The sequence below is a fragment of the Ursus americanus genome, chromosome 12 (assembly GCF_024610735.1).
Source record: "Ursus americanus isolate L20-20 chromosome 12, mUrsAme1.1.p, whole genome shotgun sequence".
NCBI lineage: Eukaryota > Metazoa > Chordata > Mammalia > Carnivora > Ursidae > Ursus > Ursus americanus.
The window spans coordinates 61,443,955-61,462,262 of NC_142138.1; the positions used below are offsets into that span (position 1 = coordinate 61,443,955).

Genomic DNA, 18,308 nt, shown 5'->3' on the forward strand with positions numbered 1-18,308 from the left:
AGTTTCAGGTGTAAAATGTAATGATTCAACAATTCTATACATTACTCACTAAGCGCCGTTCACAATAAGTGTTCACTATCACCTTCACCTATTTGACTCATGCCCCACCTACCTCCCCTCTGCTAACCATCAGTTTGTTCTCTATAATAATGAGTCTGTTTTTCTGTTTGTCTCTTTTTTCTTTGCTCATTTGTTTTGTTTCTTAAATCCCACATATAAGTGAATCATACGGTATTTGTCTTTCTCTGTCTGATTTATTTCACTTAGCATAATACCCTCTAGGTGCATCCATGTTCTCACAAATGGCAAGATCTCATTCGTTTTTATGGCTGAGTAATATCCCATGATATGTATGTGTCTGGTATACGTGTGTATGTGTGTATACATATATATGTCATATCTTCTTCTTTATCCATTATCTGTGGATGGGCACTTGGGTTGCTTCCCTATCTCAGCTATTATAAAGAATGCTGCAGTGAACATAGGAGTGCATGTATCTTTTCAAATACCCAGTAATGGAATTACTACGTGATGTGGTAATTCTATTTTTAACTTTATGAGGAACTTCCATACTGTCTCCCACAGTGCCTGCACCAGTTTGCATTCCCACCAACAGTTCACGAGGGTTCCTTTTTCTCCACATCCTCACCAACTTGTTTCTTGTGTTTTTGATTTTAACAATTCTGACTGGTGTGAGGTGGTATCACATCGTGATTTTGATTTGCATTTCCCTGATGATTAATGATGGGCATCTTTTCAAGTCTATTGGCTATCTGTATATCTTCTTTGGAAAAATGTCTATTCATGTCTTCTGTCCATTTTAAAAATTAGATTATTTAATTTTTTTTTTTTGGTGTTGAGTTGTGTAAGTTCTTTGTATTTTTTGGATAGTAACTCTTGACCGAATGTATCATTTGCAAGTATCTTCTGCCATAACCTTATGGTGATTTTTATATGTCATGGCAATTGGTCCTAAACTGATCCTTTTCTAATTTATTTCCTTCCTACTAAGAACATTTCCCAGAAAATTTAATTGGAGGTAAATTGTTGAAATTGAAATTACTTCATGACGTTGGAAAAGGAGTGATTGTTCTTGACTCTTAGCAGTTGTTAAGATAAAGACCATTACATGTGGGTGTATTATTAACAATAATAATTACTAATATATTAAAAGTGTAATTGAAAAGATAGAGAATGTTTGCCTACCAGCATTGCAATTGTAGGCACTTTAAAAATGTTTGTTTAGTCAATTACTTTTCTGATTTTTGAAATTTTAAGGTAGCTGGTTCATAGAATATATACAAACATGTAACAGATTATTGAAGTGTAGATTTTACTTCCGGGAGTGGGGAGCATTATTCTGAAAAGTTTATCTTAAATAATACGGACATCTGTCAGTCAAAAAATTATTCTCTACAATATATTATCACAGCAGCACGATACAGCCTACCAAATGACTACTGTGAACAGGCTACCCACTTATGAAACGTTTATTTTTGCCTTAACTGTCCTTTAGCAACCAGCTCAAATATTTCCTCTTTCACTAAGCCTTCCTTAGTCACTTCCAACTTGAAAGTTTCTTAAGGGCAATAACTGTGTCTTATTCATCATCTATCCCCACATCCTCTAGCACATTGTTTTATAAGGAGTACCTGCTTTGCATTTATTGAGTGGTGGGTGTTAAAAATACAAGGAGTAGGATTATGGTCTGTTGAATCCAGATAAGTAGAAAAAAAAAAAAGAAAAAAAAGTTATGGACCTTAGTTGGTCTAAGTCTCACAGTGTCATCAGATGTCTTTGACTCGGATGTTCCGCTCCATTCCAGCGATGTTCCAACTTTTGCCTCCACAGCTGAAGATAAGGATTTGGGATCATTCAGTGCGAATTCTCCTGAAAGAAAGTAAATATGGTCCAATTCTTAGGAGTGTCGTAATTCTTTTAGAACAATGCAAATGTTACTCAGTAATAGCACACAGAACATTGACAGGACCGGAGAAGTATTCTAGTTAATCCACTTTATGTTACACTTACTGGACTGTACTCACCAGCTTCCTCCAGGACGATAAAAGATTCAGGCGTCCGCTCAGGAAGTGGAGGGGGGACTTCATCGTCTATCCTTGGAGAAGTTGCTATCCCAAACGCCAGAAATAGAACCATAATTTTTCATTAGAAAAATCCAAAGGAGGGGCGCCTGGGTGGCACAGGGGTTAAGCGTCTGCCTTCGGCTCAGGGCGTGATCCCGGCGTTATGGGATCGAGCCCCACATCAGGCTCCTCTGCTATGAGCCTGCTTCTTCCTCTCCCACTCCCCCTGCTTGTGTTCCCTCTCTCGCTGGCTGTCTCTCTCTCTGTCAAATAAATAAATAAAATCTTGAAAAAAAAAGAAAAAAAAAGAAAAATCCAAAGGAAATTCTTTTATTTAAAGACCTATTTATTTATTTGAGGGAGAGAAAGAGAGAGAGGGAAAAAAAATCATGAGCATGAGTGGGAGGGAGAGAGACTCTCAAGCAGACCCCACGCTGAGCATGGAGTCATATGTGGGGCTCACCATCTGAGCCAAAACCAAGAGCCATCGGATGCTTAGCCCCCTGCGCCACCCAGGTGCCCCGCCAAAGGAAATTCTTATATTCTAACCTTGATGTAAAGTCCATCAAGCATCATTACCATACTTAAGCTGCTATGTGTTTACTTGAGGAAAAAGCAAAATAAATTCTGCCATTTTAAGTCGCCAACCCAGGAGGGTTTGCTGCTTTTTCAAAATGTATTATTTCTTTTAAAGGCCCCCAAAGTATTTTGATGGAGTCACTGAGTGCCGGTTAACATAATATAAAACATTATATCAATCTGGGAAGTTTTGAATTGTTTTCTATACAGCCCTTTTGTTTTATGTAGAATATACAATAAAGCACGATAAAGCACTTTGAAATATGCCAAGGATTCAGTTACAGAGTAGGAAGACGTATAAAGATTTCAGTATCTCTTCTTCATTCTACAGTGAAGAATATGGGTGTTTTTCCTTTTTATAAACCAATGGTATAACAAGGTTTTCTATTTTTCTACAGAAAAATTCCCAATTTTTATAGAAAAAATTCAAATGCTATTATAAGAAACTGCCACCAGGTGGCACGCATGTCCACGATCCTACAATCCCTAAAGCTAGGATTTGCTTTTAACGCTGATGCTCAGAGAAGTTTAAGGTATTGAGTGTATCTTTAAAAAAAAAAAAAATCCTTTGAATTATAAAACAAGATCAAAGTACATAAAATAAAGAAGGACTAGATCCAGATAAAATATTTTTGTAACAAACTACACATCCACACATCTGTCTACTAAGAAACACCGTACAATAAATAATGTTAGAGGAAAAAAAAAAACCTTTCTCTGCTTCCTAGTCAGGTAAAATGTTATTTATAAATTTCTGATAATATACCTGGAGAGTTAAGCTTGCTCTTTTCTTCACTTTCTTCCATATCAAGCAATTATAATCCTCTCTAGCAGGACATTTATTTCTACTTTCAAACCACTCAATAAAACAAAAACAAGGTGCGTAACATGCAACAATCCAGGATTATAAAAGCAAAAAAGTGGGAAAGTAAAGGTGTCTATAAGATGAAAGTCCCACCCAGAATACTAAATGCACTTTCTCATCTACTACGTAATCATACAAGGATGGGAAGAAACAGGTCCGCCTCTTCCAACTCCTGCAGGAAGAGAATTCAATTCTTAGCGATCTGTTTAGTTCAGTGCAGCCACATGGTTGAGCAATAAAAGCCCTATGGTGGCTGCGGATCAAATCCTTCCTGCTGTTCCTTTGGAAGTTGCTTCTGCATCGCAAGGGTAAATTGTGGACCTCTGATACACATTCCGGGGAACGGGGACTGCCTTCTTTAGGGACACTCTTGCTGGCATAGAATCCGCACCAGCTCTGACTGCCGCCATTGCTGCCTGTTTCAGCTACCATTACATGTTTGCTATTGCTATGTTTTAACTTACCACACCATGAAAACCCTTTCCTGGAGGAAAAGGAAGAAGGAGAAAGAAGCGGAGAAAGACAAGAGGGAGCATAAGAAGAAACCAAATCTTCTGTAGAAACAGAGTGAAATCTCAAATGCCATATAAACGTCCAAAAATAACTTACCTACTACCGCTGTCTCTGGGTTCCGTGGGGGGCAACTAGTTGGAGGACTCAATGCTAAAGAATCATGGGAATTGTAACAAGGAAAGAGGGCTGTAGAAGGTGCTGGCAATGAGGAACAAGGTAAAACGTTTCCATCTGCCTTCTCAGGTAAATCGAGAGACATCTTAGAAGCAGCACTACTTGGAGACAATGATAAGAAATAAGGATCTTCTAAAGACATATAAGAATGTACATTAAGAGCACAAGAGTCCGGCCGCTTTTTATCAGAGGCATTGCACATTGGGTGCTGAGAGTCCGAGAGCAGTGAATAATTCAGTTCTGCTGAAGAAACATGCCTTGCTTTTTGAGCCTGCTCAAGACGAGAGTTGTGTGGTTGAGATTCCAAACAAGAAACATTTTCCTTGTTGTCCAGCTCCTGGGTGTCTCTGTGTTGTACCAGCTCAAAGGGAGTTGATTTGGTCCGCATTATCGGTCCCTTTGAATTAAAATGCCTTCCTGCGACATCAGCAGGTTTAGAATTTGGACACGCTCCAAACAAAATGGCGCTCCAGTCTAAACTGTGATGCTTCTGAAGAGGCTCCCCAACTACTGGAAACGCCTTTGTCTCCCAATTCGTGGTTGTGTCAGCATTTTTGTTACAACTACAGTTTAGCTCCAAGAGGTCAAAAGCACTGCCCTGTTCGGCAGGATGCAAAACTAACCCTTCCTGTTCACGTCTGTCAGAAGTCCTGAGGTCAAAGGAAGAAGCTTCCTCACTTTTCACCCTTAGCCTTTGTTTGCTTGGTTGCTTCATCTTTGCTTCTCTTATGCCACTGAAACAAAAAGAAAGTAATGATGACACCGCACCCCAAACTGGTCTCTTCTTAGCATCACAATGAGTTATATGCATGAGATTTGCCCTCCACCCTGACAGAATTAGACAACATTGGGGTACGTAAAATTTTTGGTAAATTAGGAGAATAAGACTTACCTTTTTGGTAAATTAGGAGAATAAGACTCTGTTTCTAGAGTGGGATTTTGCTCAAGAGCTGAATATTGTGCTTGAATCTTCAAGAGAAATAAGGAAGACACTGGTTTTTAGTGAAGAAATGGCAATGAGATATTTTAACATTCATAAAGTTGAGAAGTTATTTTTCAAAGAACATAGAGATTTTAAATCATTCATGAAAGAGATGAGTTTCCAAAATATTGCACCCAACAAGAACCTGTTCACATATCAAGATCAAAGGGATCCAAATAAAGGATTAATAGTGTTCTAGAAGCTAGAAAGTGTTTACTCCTGGTATCAAATGTGGAGTTTTAACATGTCTTTGAGAGTAACTTTACTCTTACGAACAATCTACCTTCAGAAATCACATCATCTCAACCCTTAAATTAGTAAGTGCTTATTAGATCCTCACACTTACCTAGTTCTACCTCTTTCTTCCTTACCATGCTCTAGCTATACTGGTTTTCTTGCCATTCCTTAAGCATGCCAAACTTGTTTCCAGTTCCAGACTTTTACACTTACTATTCCCTCTGATTGAAATGTTCTTGCTCCAGATTTTGCATAGCTGTCTCTTTCTAAGTAATTATGCTCTACTTAAATGTCACCTGCATAAGAAAACCTTCTCTGACCACTCAACCTAAAATCATACTCCCACACACTTGTCAGCCACTTTCTTTTTTTCTTCACAGCAATTATCACATTATGAAATACGTTACGTAGACTCTTAGATACCACCAATTTGTAAAATATATGCTGATTTTAGAAATGTTTAAATATATTTTTTTTAAATGTCATCAGCCTTTGTAAGATTCCACCTGTTATGGGTTTAATTATGACTCTTAAAAAGATGTGTTGAAATCTAACCCCTGATATCTGTGAGTGTGACCTTATATGGAAATAGAGTCTTTGCAGATGTTATTAGTCAAGATGAGGTCATACTGGATTCAGGTGGGCCCTATCACAATGACTTGCGTCCTTATAAAAAGATAAAACAGAGGCTCAGAGACATCCAGGGAGAATGCCATGTGATGATGGAGACAGAGACTGGAGCAATGTATCTGCAAGCCAATGAATGCCAATGATTGCTGGCAAACACCAGAAACGAAGGAGAAACGAGGAAGACTCTCACTAGAGCTGTGAGAGAAAGCATGGCCTTGCTGACACCTTGATTTTGGACTTCCTACCTCCAGAACTATGAGAAAACAAAATTTTTTTAAAAGATTTTATTTATTTATTTATTTGACAGAGATAAGCCAGCGAGAGAGGGAATACAAGCAGGGGGAGTGGGAGAGGAAGAAGCAGACTCATAGTGGAGGAGCCTGATGTGGGGCTCGATCCCAGAACGCTGGGATCATGCCCTGAGCCGAAGGCAGACGCTTAACAACTGCGCCACCCAGGCGCCCCCAAATTTTTTTTTTTAAAGAAGTACTGGTGTGTTGCATCTGAAGTTTAAGATTTTATTTTTTAATTTGACGGAGAGAGTGCACAAGTGCACAAGCAAGGGGAGCAGGAGAGAGAGAAGCAGGCTCCCCACTGAGCAGGGAGCCTGATGTGGGGCTCGATCCCAGGACCCTGGGATCATGACCTGAGCCGAAGGCAGATGTTTAACCGACTGAGCCATTCAAAGGCCTCAAAAATAAATTTGTTTTCAGTACTCCTTAGTTTGTGATATTTGTAACAGCAGGTCTGGTAAACTGATAAGAGACATTAATACCCACTTTCAATAATGGATAGATCAGAGAGAAGATCAATAAGGAAATAGAGGACAGACATGAACAACACAATAAACCAATTAAATCTAACAGCACATATAGAACACTCCACATTACAACATACACATTCTTCTCAAACTTACGTGGAACATCGTCCAAGATAGACCATATGGTAGGCCACAAAACAAGTCTTGATAAATTTTAAAAGATTGAACACATACAAAGTATCTTTTCCAATTATAATGGATTGAGACTAAAAATTAATAACAAAAGGAAAACTAGAAAATTCACAAATGTGGGTAAATTAATGGGTCAAAGAAGAAATCACAACAGAAATAAGAAAATATTTAAAGTGAACAAAAACGCAGCATACCAAAATGTATGAGATATAGTGAAAGTGATATTCAGAGGGTATTTATAGCTATAGTTGCCTACTCTTAAAAGAAAGATCTTCGGTGATACACTATATGTTAATTAATTGAATTTAAATTTAAAAAAAGGAAGATCTCAAATCAATAACTTAGCTTTGAACCTAAGTAACTAGAAAAAAAAACAAACAAACTAAACCAAAAGCTAGCTGAAGGAAGGAAATATTAAAGATTATAGCAGAGATAAATGAATTAGAGACTAAGAAAACAATGGAGAAAATCAACAAAACCAAAAGTTAATCCTTTGAAGAATCAATAAAAGTGACAAACCTTAGTTAGATTGACTAAGGAAAAAAGAGAGAACACTCAAAGTACCCAAATCTCAAATTACAGAAATAAAAGTGGGTACATTACTACCAATTTTGTAGAAATAAAAAGTATTATAAGACAATAATATGAACAATTGTACACCAACAAATTGTACAACCTAGATGAAATGGACAAATTCCTAGAAACACATGATCAACCAAAACAGACTCAGGAAGAAATAGAAAATCTGAATAGACCTACAACCAGTAAGTAGACTGAATCAGTAATCCAAAGACCTTCCGACAAAGAAAAGCCAGGACCAGATGGTTTCATTAGTGAATTCCACCTAACATTTAATGAAGAATTAATGCCAGTCTTTCACAAACTCTCCCAAAAAATTGAATAGGAGAGAACAATTGCTAAGACTATGACGCCAGCATTACCCTGATACCAAGGCCAGACAAAGATACTACCAGAAAAAGAAAACTATAGATCCATATCATTTATGATTACTAATGCAAAGTCCTCAACCAAATACTAGCAAACTGAATTCAGCATCATATTAAAAAGATTATATACCATGACAAAGTGGGATTTATTCCCGGAATGCAAGGATTGTTCAACATACAAAAATCAATTGATATAATACACCACATTAATAAAATAAAGGGGAAAACCCCCACACGAGCATGTCAGTTGATGTAGAAGAAAAGTATCTGACAAAATTCATGATAAAAACAATACAGAACATACAGAGAACTCCTAAGACTCAACAACAGCAACAAAAACCCAATTTGAAAATGGGCAAAGGACTTAGAGTGACACGTTTCCAAAGATGATATACAAATAGCCAATGAGTACATGAAAAATGTTCAACATCGCTAATCAGGAAAACACAAACCAGAACCACAATGAGAAACCCATATAAAACCATTGGATGGTTACCATAAATAAGCAAACTAAAATAGAAAATTAATAGGATATGGAGAAATCGGAACCTTGTAGATTGCTAGTGGGGACGTAAAATGGTGCAGCTGCTGTAAAAAACAAAACAAAACAAAAAAACAACAGTATGGCAGTGTCTCAAAAAATTAAACATAGAATTATCATATGAGGAGCACCCGGATGGCTTGGTCAGAAGAGCATGTGACTCTTGACCTCAGGGCCATGAGTTCGAGCCCCATGTTGAGTGTAGAGATTACTTAAATAAATACTTAAAACAAATTATCATATGACCCAGCATTTCCACTTCTGCATATATACTCCAAAGAACTGAAAACAGGAACACAAAAAGAGATACACACTCATGTTCTTAGCAGTATTATTCACAATAGTCAAAAGGTGGAAGTAAACCACCTATTCACCAATGGATGAATGGAGAAACAAAATGTGGCATACAATGGAATATTATTCAGCCTTAAAGAGAAAGGAAATTCTGACACATTATGACACTGATGAACCTTGAGGACATTATGCTAAGTGAAATAAGCCAGACACAAAAGGACAAATATCATGTGATCCCACTGATATGAGGTACCTAGAGTAGTCAAATTCATAGACACAGATGGTAGAATAGTGGTTGTCAAAGATGGGGGAAGGAGAGGAAGGAATGCGGAAGTATTATTTAATAGGTATAAAGTTAAGTTTTTCAAGATAAAAAGACTTCTGGAAATGGATGGTGGTGATAACTGCGCAATAATATGAATGTTCATAGTATCATTGAACTATACTCATAGAATTAGTTAAGGTGGTTAAATTTATGTATATTTTACCACAATTTTTTTAAAGATTTTATTTTAGGGGGAGAGAGCGAGCGCGTGCATGTCTGCGTGCACACATGCAAATGCAGGGAGTAGCAGAGAGGGAGGGAGAGGAAGAGGGAAAGAATCCCAAGCAGACTCCGTGCTGAGCACAAGCCTGACTAGACTTGATCCCACAACCCCAAGATCATGACCTGATCTGAAACCAAGAGTCAATGCTCAACTGACTGAGCCACCCAGGCACCCCTATTTTACCACAATTTAAAAATTTAGGGAAAAATAGTAGGCAAAGGACTTGGATATACATTTGTCCAAAGAAGATATACAAATGTCTGATAAGCTCATGAAAATGATGCTCAACATCAACTACTCATTAGGGAAACGCAAATCAAAACCATGAGCTACCGCTCACACCCATTAGGATGGCTGTTATCTAGAAAACAAAATGAAAACCAAAAACCAGAAAATACCAAGTGGTGGCATGGATGTGGAGAAACTCTTGTGCATTGCTAGTGGGGATGTAAAATTTTGCAGCTGCTGTAAAAAACAGTATGGCAGCACCTTTAAAAACTAATTTTTTTTAGAATCCAATTCCTGGATTCTTCTGGCTATATACCCCCAAAGAATTTAAAGTAGGGACTTCAACAAATATTGGTACACCAATTTTTAAAAATAAAAAGATTTTATTTATTTATTTGATAGAGAGAGAAAGAGAGCTCATAAGCAGGGGGAGCAACAGAGGGAGAGAGAGAAGCAGGCTCTCCACTGAGCAGGGAGCCTGTTGCGGGGCTCAATCCCAAGACCCTGGGATCATGACCTGAGCCAAAGACAGATGCTTTACTGACTGAGCTGCCCAGGTGCCCCTGTACACCAATTTTTATAGCAGCATTAATCACAGTAACCAAAAGGTGGAAACAATTCAAGTGTCAATTGGTGGATGAATGAATAAGCAAAATGTGGGATATACACACAATTGGATATTATACAGCCATAAAAAGGAATGAAATTGTGATGCATACTAAAAACAATAGATGAACCTTAAAAACACACCACATGAAATAAGCCAGATACAAAAGAATAAATACATGATTCCATTTATATGATGTACCTAGAATAGCAGTTTTATAGAGACAAAAAGTAGAATAGAAGTTGCTAGGGGTTGTGGTAGGGGGCATGGAGAGTTTCTGTTTGGAACGATAAGAAATTCCTAGAAATAAATGGTAGTGATGATCACGAATATAGCAAAGGTACTTATTGCCACTGCATTGTACACTTAAAAATGGTTAAGGTGGTAATTTTTTCCACTGTGAGACAGTGATATATTTGGCCGCAACAGAAAATATGAATGGAGGAAGTGTTTACTCTTCCTATTTTCTGGTATAGATTGTGTAAAATTCATGGTAATTCTTCCCTAAACATTTGGTTAGAATGCTCAAGTGAAATTATGTGGGCCAAGGGATTTCTTTTTGGGGAGTTTTTAAATGATGAATTCCGTTGCCTTGACTGTTATGGGGCTATTTAAATGATCTATTTCATGTTAAGTTTGTGTTTTATGTGGAAGTAATCCATTTTGTCTAAGTTGTCAAGTATAGATGTGTCCAGTTCATACTATAGTCCTTTATTATCCTTTTGATATCTGCAGAGACTCCAGGGCTCTCCCATTTCACTCCTGATATTGGTCATTGCTATCTTCTTTCTTCCTCAGCAGTCTTCATAGACGTTTGTCAACTTTATTGATCATTTGACTCTTTCCACTGTTTTTCTCTTTTCAATTTCATTGATTTCTTCTCATTATTTCTTTCCTTCTCTCTTTTTTTTTTTTTTTAAGATTTTATTTATTTATTTGACAGAGAGAGAGACAGCCAGAGAGAGAGGGAACACAAGCAGGGGGAGTGAGAGAGGAAGAAGCAGGCTCCCAGTGGAGGAGCCTGATGTGGGGCTCGATCCCAGGACTCCGGGATCACGCCCTGAGCCAAAGGCAGATGCTTAACGACTGAGCCACCCAGGCGCCCCTCTTTCCTTCTCTTTTCTGTGGGTTTATTTTGCTCTTTTCCTCCATTAGAGTCTTAAAGTGGGAGCTCAGATTGTTGATTTGAGACTTTTACTATTTTCAAATGTTTGCATTTAGGGTGCTATAAACTTTCCTCTCAAAACTGCTGTAGCTCTGTCCCGCAGATGTCAATGTGTTCATTTTTATTCAGTTCTATGTGCGGTTTTTAAAAAAATTTCCCACGAAACATCCTCTTTCACTCAATGGATTATTTAGAAAAATGTAGTTTAGTTTCCAAGTGTTTGGATCTTTTCCTGTTATCTTTTTGTTACTGACTTCTGGTTTGATCCCACTGTGGTCAGAGAATACATTCTGTATGATTTCAATTCTTTTAAATGTTTGAGATTGTTTTGTGGCCCTGAATATGATTGATCTTGGTATATGTTCCATCAGCACTTGAAAAAAAAGATGTGTATTCTTGTGTTGTTGATTGGAATGTTCTATAGATATCAATTTGATCCTGTTGGTTGATCGTGGTGTTGAGTTATTCTATATTCTTGCTGATTTTCCGTTGAGTTTTTCTACCAATCATTAAGAGACGGGTACTGAACTATAACCAGATTTGTCTATTTCTCCTTTCAGTTCCGTCAGTGTTTGCTTCACATATTTTGTAGCTCTGTTTGGTTGATACACACTTAGGACTGCTATCGATGTCTTATTGGTGGATTGATCCTTTTATCGTTATATAACGTCCCTTCCTGCCTAAGAAAATTTTCTTTACTCTGAAGTCTACTTTGTCTGATATTAATATAGATACTCCTGCTTTCCTTTATTTGTGTTTATTTTTATTTTTTATTTTGTTTTTTATTTTTTTGCCATTTAACATTGTTTTACTCTAGTATTAAAGACTCTTCTTTCTTACAGATTATTTCCTTGGAACTCTAGTGGACCTGACTATCGTATGGGTACCCTGGGTTTAGATTCAAAATCTCCCCATAAATCACCCCAACAAATCTTTAGGCCACATCTTTTGAAATCTATTAAAAGATGGATTAACAATTTTCCAAACAATCTATAGACAATAGAATTCTGGCCATAAAGAGTACATTAACTCAATTTACACTACAATAGTCCTGCTGACGTTCTATGATCCTTATTATTTTTTTTCTTCAAATTTTTATTTAAATTCTAGTTAACAAATAGTGTAATATTGGTTTCAGGAGTAGAATTTGGTGATTCATCACTTACATATAATACCCAGTGCTCAACACAAGTGCCCTCCTTAATACCCATCGCTCATTTAGCCCATTCCCCTCCATCAACCCTCAGTTTGTTCTCTATGGTTAAGAGTCTTTCATGGTTTATTTCCCTCTCTTTTTCCCCTTCTCCTATGTTCATCTGTTTTGTTTCCTAAATTCCACACATGAATGAAATCATATGGTATTTGTTTTTCTCTGACTGACTTATTTCACTTAGCATAATACACTCAAGCTCAATCCACGTTGTTGCAAATGGCAAGATTTCATTCTTTTTGATGGCTGAGTAATATTCCAGTGCATGTGCCTAAACACACACACACACACACACACACACACACACACACACACCACATCTTCTTTATCCATTCATTAGTCAATGGACATTTTGGCTCTTTCCATAATTTGTCAATTGTTGATAATGTTCCTATAAACATCAGAGTACACGTGCCCCCTTGAATCAATATTTTTGTTCCCTTATTCATGTTTATATGAATACATGATATATCTTTTTTCCCAATCTTTACTTTAAACCAATCTATATATTTGAAGTATATTTCTTATAGATAGCATATAGTCGGGTTATGTTTTCAATACATTCTGCCAATCTGTGTTTTAATTGGTATATTTATACCATTTACCTTTAATGTAATTATTGGTATGTTAGGGCTTGAGTCTGCCATTTTGTTTTTTTGTATTCTGTTTGTTCTGTTTTTCATTTCTCTTTTCTTTCTCCTGCATTTTTAGAATTTCATTTTGATTTATCTATAGTGTTTTTCAAGGTACATCTTTGTATAGCTTTCGTAGTGGTGGCTCTAGGTATTACATTATATATATAGCCTATCACAGTCTACAGGTGTTATCATTTCACTAGTTCAAGTACAACCTTTCCCTTTACATCCCTAACCCTTCCCTGTTTATAATTGTCTTAAACATTTCCTCTAATACATTTAGAACCACATCAGACTGTATAATTTTTGCTTCTATCATCAAACAATTTAGAAAACTCAAGGAGAAAAAGAAAACCTATTACATTTACCCATGGTTTTGCTTATCATGTTCTCCCTTTCATCATTTTCTTTCTGCTTAGAAAACTTTCTTTGTCATTTTTTAAAGATAGGACTACCAAACAAATACTCTTAGTTTTTTGTTTGTTTTTCATTTGAGAATGTCTTGATTTCTTCCTCATTCCTGAAGGATGTTTTCAGTGGGTGTGGGATTCTGGATTGCCGGTTATTTTTTTTTCAGCCCTGGAGAAATATTATTTCACTTTCTTCTGGCTTCCATGGTTTCTGATGACAAATTTGCTATCATTCTAATTGTTTTCTCCCTACGGTTAAGATCATTTTTCTATGGCTGTTTCTTAGACCCTTTGTCTTTGGTTTTCAGAAGTTTAATTATAATGAGTCTTTAAGTGTTTTTTTAGCCTTGCCTTTTTTCTCCTCTCCTTCTTGGACTTTGCTGACACAAATGCTAGTTATTTTGTTGTAGTCTCTTCCCTACGGCTCTGTTTGTTCTTTTTTCCAGTCTATTTTATTTCTGATGTTTATATTGAGTAATTCCTATTTTTCTATCTTCTAGCTCATTAGTTCTTTTTTCTGTATGTACCCTGAATTTTGCTCTTGAGCTCATCTACTAAGCTATTTTGTTTCAGTTACTACCTTTTTCAATTCTAAAATTGCCATTTGGTTCTTCTTTATATCTTCTGAATTTTTTGCTGAACCTTTTTATATTTATTGCTGAGCCTTTCCATTTAAAATAAATTTTTAAAGCATGTTTATAATTGTTCATTACAGCATTTTTATTGTGGCTGCTTTTAAAACTTTGTCAGATAATTCTAACATCTTTATCATCTCAGTGTTGTCATCTATTGATTGTCTTTTATTCATTTGGTTTGAGATCTTCCTGGTTCTTGGTATGATGAATGATTTTCAGTTGAAACCTAGGCATTTTTGTATTGTTATGAGGCTCTGGATCTCAGTAAACCTTCTCTTTTGGCTAGGTTCTTTGATTTTTAACTCCATTCTACAGAGGAAAGGGAAGGTGCTGCCTCATTACTGCCTTGTTACTGTCAGGTATATTCTACTTCTACCAGTTTCCTCACTGAGTCTTTGTTGACACCCAAGAGGAGACATCATGGGAGAGGCTCCCCATTGTGGTCTCTACTGACACTGTGGTATGGGGAGGCCTTATCACTGCTGGATGATGGTGGAAGTCTTAACTCTCTTACTAGGCTTCTTCTGATACTACTGTGGGAAGGCATTAGGCTACCACGTTACTGTCCAGTGGAAGCTCAGGCTCTCCATGCAATCTCCAATGACACTGCAGGAAACCCTCATTTCAGGCCATTGAGGATGAAAGTCCTACCTCTTTACCTGACCTTCTCTGACACCACTCCAGCATTCTACTACAGTGTTAGAAAGGTGGGAATCTAGGACCCCACTCAGCCTTTGCTGATATGGGTGGGGTTGAGGGACCATTATTTTCTGTTGACTAAAGTAGAGTGATGATTATCTAAAAGTTTTCTGTCTTGCTGGACTGCCTCTTTTCTGGTCCTTTGGCTAGACAGTGTAGGCTTTTGTTGGGGCTTTTTTGTCTGCATCACTGGCATTTCCAGGTTGTTGACTACTTCAGTTTCAAGTCTGGGATATATGAGTCAAAACAAAACCCAAGGAATTTACTGTCATGTCTTTCCTCAGGTCCCAGGGTCCTTAGCTGGCCTATCTTCTTTCTATCTCTCAGAACCTTCTTATAGTTGTTTTATATATAATGTCAATTATATATATGGTTTCTGGTATACTTAGTGGGAGGAAGAGGGGAAAATGTCTACTTGATCTTTCCAGACACAGAAGTCCTCTTTAGCTAACTGTAACCAATTCTCTCTGTAGGAGTTTGAACTGTGTTCCTATGTTTCCATTTACTAACTAAGGACCCACTGCAAACAATCCACCTGGAGCTATGGCACTGCTACTGGGCTAAATTTGAGAATTGGCATTTCCTGAAACCTAAATAAAATATTAGCCCACATACTCCAGCAACATATCAAAAGAATATTTTTTGCTCAAGAAGGGTTAATTCTAACAACACAAAGATGGTTTGGTATTAACAAATCCAATAGTATGACTGTATTAATAGGCCAAAGGAGAAATCCATGTGATCACTCCATGAATGCAAAATATGCAATTGACAGAATTCAATATTCTTTCTCTATATATTTCCTAATAAAATAGAAATCAATGAATACTCTCTTTAAACAATTGAAAAACAACAGTCCAATTTATAATCGCACCAAAATGAGTAAGATACCTAGGAATACATTTAACCAAGGAGGTAAAAGACATTGATTAAAGAAATTGAAGATGATACAACAAATGGAAAGATATACCATGCTCATGAATTGGAAGAATTAATATTCTTAAAATGTTCATACAACCCAAAGCAATTTACAGATTCAATGCAATCCCTGTCAAAATACCAACAGCACTTTTCACAGAACTAGAACAAATAATCCTAAATTTTGTAAGGAACTACAAAAGACCTCAAAGAGTCAAAGCCCAATCCTGAGAAAGAAAACAAAGCTAGACATATCACAATCCCAGATTTCAAGATATATTACAAAGCTATAGTCATCAAAACAATATGGTACTGACACAAAAATAGACACATAGGTCAATGGAACAGACAGAAAGCCCAGAAACAGATCCACATTTATATGATCAATTAATCCATGACAAAGGTGGCAAGAATATACAATGGGGTGGGGCACCTGGGTGGCTCAGTTGTTGAGTATCTGCCTTTGGCTCAGGTCATGATCTTGGGGTCCTGAGATTGAGCCCCAATGCAGTTGGGCTTCCTGCTCAGCAAGGAGTTGGCTTCTCCCTCTACCCCTCCCCCTGCTTGTGCTCTCTCTCTCACTCTGTCTTTCAAATAAATAAATAAATAACTTTAAAAAAAAAAGAATATAAAATGGGGAAATGACAGTCTTTTCAATAAATGGTGTTGGGATAACTGGACAGCTACATGCAAAAGAATTAAACTGGACTACTCTCTTACACCATACACAAAAATAAACTCAAAATGGATTAAAAACCTAAAAGTGAGACCTAAAACCATCAAACTCGTAAAAGAAAACATAGGTAATTTCTTACAGTAATCTCTTGGACATTGGCCTTAGCAACATACTTATGGTTATGTCTCCTCAGGCAAGGGAAACGAAAGCAAAAATGAACTATGGGGACTAAATAAAAATAAAAAGCTTCTGCACAGCAAAGGAAATCAGCAACAAAACAAAAAGGCAACCTACTGAATGGAAGAAGATATTTGTAAATAATATATTTATAAGGAGTTAATAGCCAAAACATATAAAGAACTTGTACAACTCAACACCAAAAAAAAAAAAAAATCTGATTAAAAAACAGGCAGAGGACATGAATAGACATTTTTCTAAAGAAGATATGCAGATGGTCTACAGGTACAAGAAAGATGCTCAACATCACTCATCATCAGGGAAATGCGAATCCAAACCACAGTGAGATATCACTCCACACCTGTCAGAATGGCTCAAATAAAAAGCACAAGAAACAACAGTGTTTCCTCTAACAGTGTTAGAGGAAGTAGAGAAAAGGGAACCCTCGTGCACTGTTGGTAAGAATGTAAATTGGTGCAGTCATTATGGAAAACAGTATGGAGGTTCCTTAAAAAATTAAAAATAAGACTACCATTTGATCCAGTAATCACACTACTGGGTATTTACCCAAAGAATACAAAAACACAAGGGATATATGCACCCCCATGTTTATTGCAGCATTATTTACAACAGCCAAACTATAGCTCAAGTGTCCATCCATAGATGAATGGATAAAGAATGGAATATTACTCAGTCATAAAAAAGAATGAGATCTTGCCATTTGTGACAGCATGGATGGACCTAGAGGGTAATATGCTAACTGAAATAAGTCAAATAGAGGAAGATGAATACCACATGCTTCCGCTCATTTGGGGAATCTAAAAGGCAAAATTAACAAACAAACGAAAGGCCTTTTTTTTTTTTTTAATAGGCTCCAGGCCCAGTATGGAACCTGACACGGGGCTTGAACTCACGACCTTGAGCTCAAGACCTGAGCTAAGATCAAGAGTTGGAGACTTAACTGACTGAGCCACCCGGATGCCCCCAAAATAAAGACTCTTCACTATAGAGAACAAACTGGTGGTTGCCAGAGGGGAGCATATCTCCAATCAAGTCAGCATCACACTTGATAGTGAAACATGAGCATCTTTCCCATTAAAATTTGGTCGCCCATAATCACCTTTATCATTTAACCTTGGTCTGGGAATACTAGCCAATAAAACATACATAAATAGGGTATAAGTAACAATTTCTGACAAAACTATACTCTTATTTCCATGTCCTTCCACCACATTGTTTTCCCTTGAAGTTGACACTAGCTGGGATTGCTTAGTTCATTTCAAACTTCAACAGTTTTTCTTTCCTTCCCCATGATTCAGCATTTGACTGACAGGAGTTAAGATCAGAATCAGGTCTTATAGGCTTTGTATTCCTAATACTAGGTGGTAGTTAGGTAGCAGGCCCTCAGTGAATATTTTCAGATTAAGAATTCAAAATGTAATATTAAAAATTAAATAAGTATATGTTACAAAATATACCTTGGAAGGTAAATCAGTGATTTTATCTTCTTGAAGTTTGTTCAGAACCTAATGCTTTGTGACTACACAGTAAGTATGTGACTTATCAATTTTTGTAATGAGATCAAAATAGCATATCCTGGAA

General features: G+C 36.9%; 1 protein-coding gene across 3 annotated transcripts in view; it reads right to left on the reverse strand.

The window, feature by feature from the left end:
• The window catches only part of PTPN22 (protein tyrosine phosphatase non-receptor type 22), a 55,691-nt gene that overhangs the window by 15,141 nt on the left and 22,242 nt on the right, over positions 1-18,308 (reverse strand). For 2 of the 3 annotated variants that reach the window (XM_045801472.2, XM_045801471.2), the window contains 4 exons: positions 5,108-5,184; positions 4,138-4,949; positions 2,046-2,129; positions 1,760-1,890 (listed from right to left, as the gene is read on the reverse strand). In XM_045801472.2, the coding sequence (XP_045657428.2) occupies positions 1,760-1,890; positions 2,046-2,129; positions 4,138-4,949; positions 5,108-5,184 (1,104 nt within the window). The remainder of the gene's footprint in view (positions 1-1,759; positions 1,891-2,045; positions 2,130-4,137; positions 4,950-5,107; positions 5,185-18,308) is intronic. The other variant, XM_045801473.2, reaches the window with a different exon arrangement.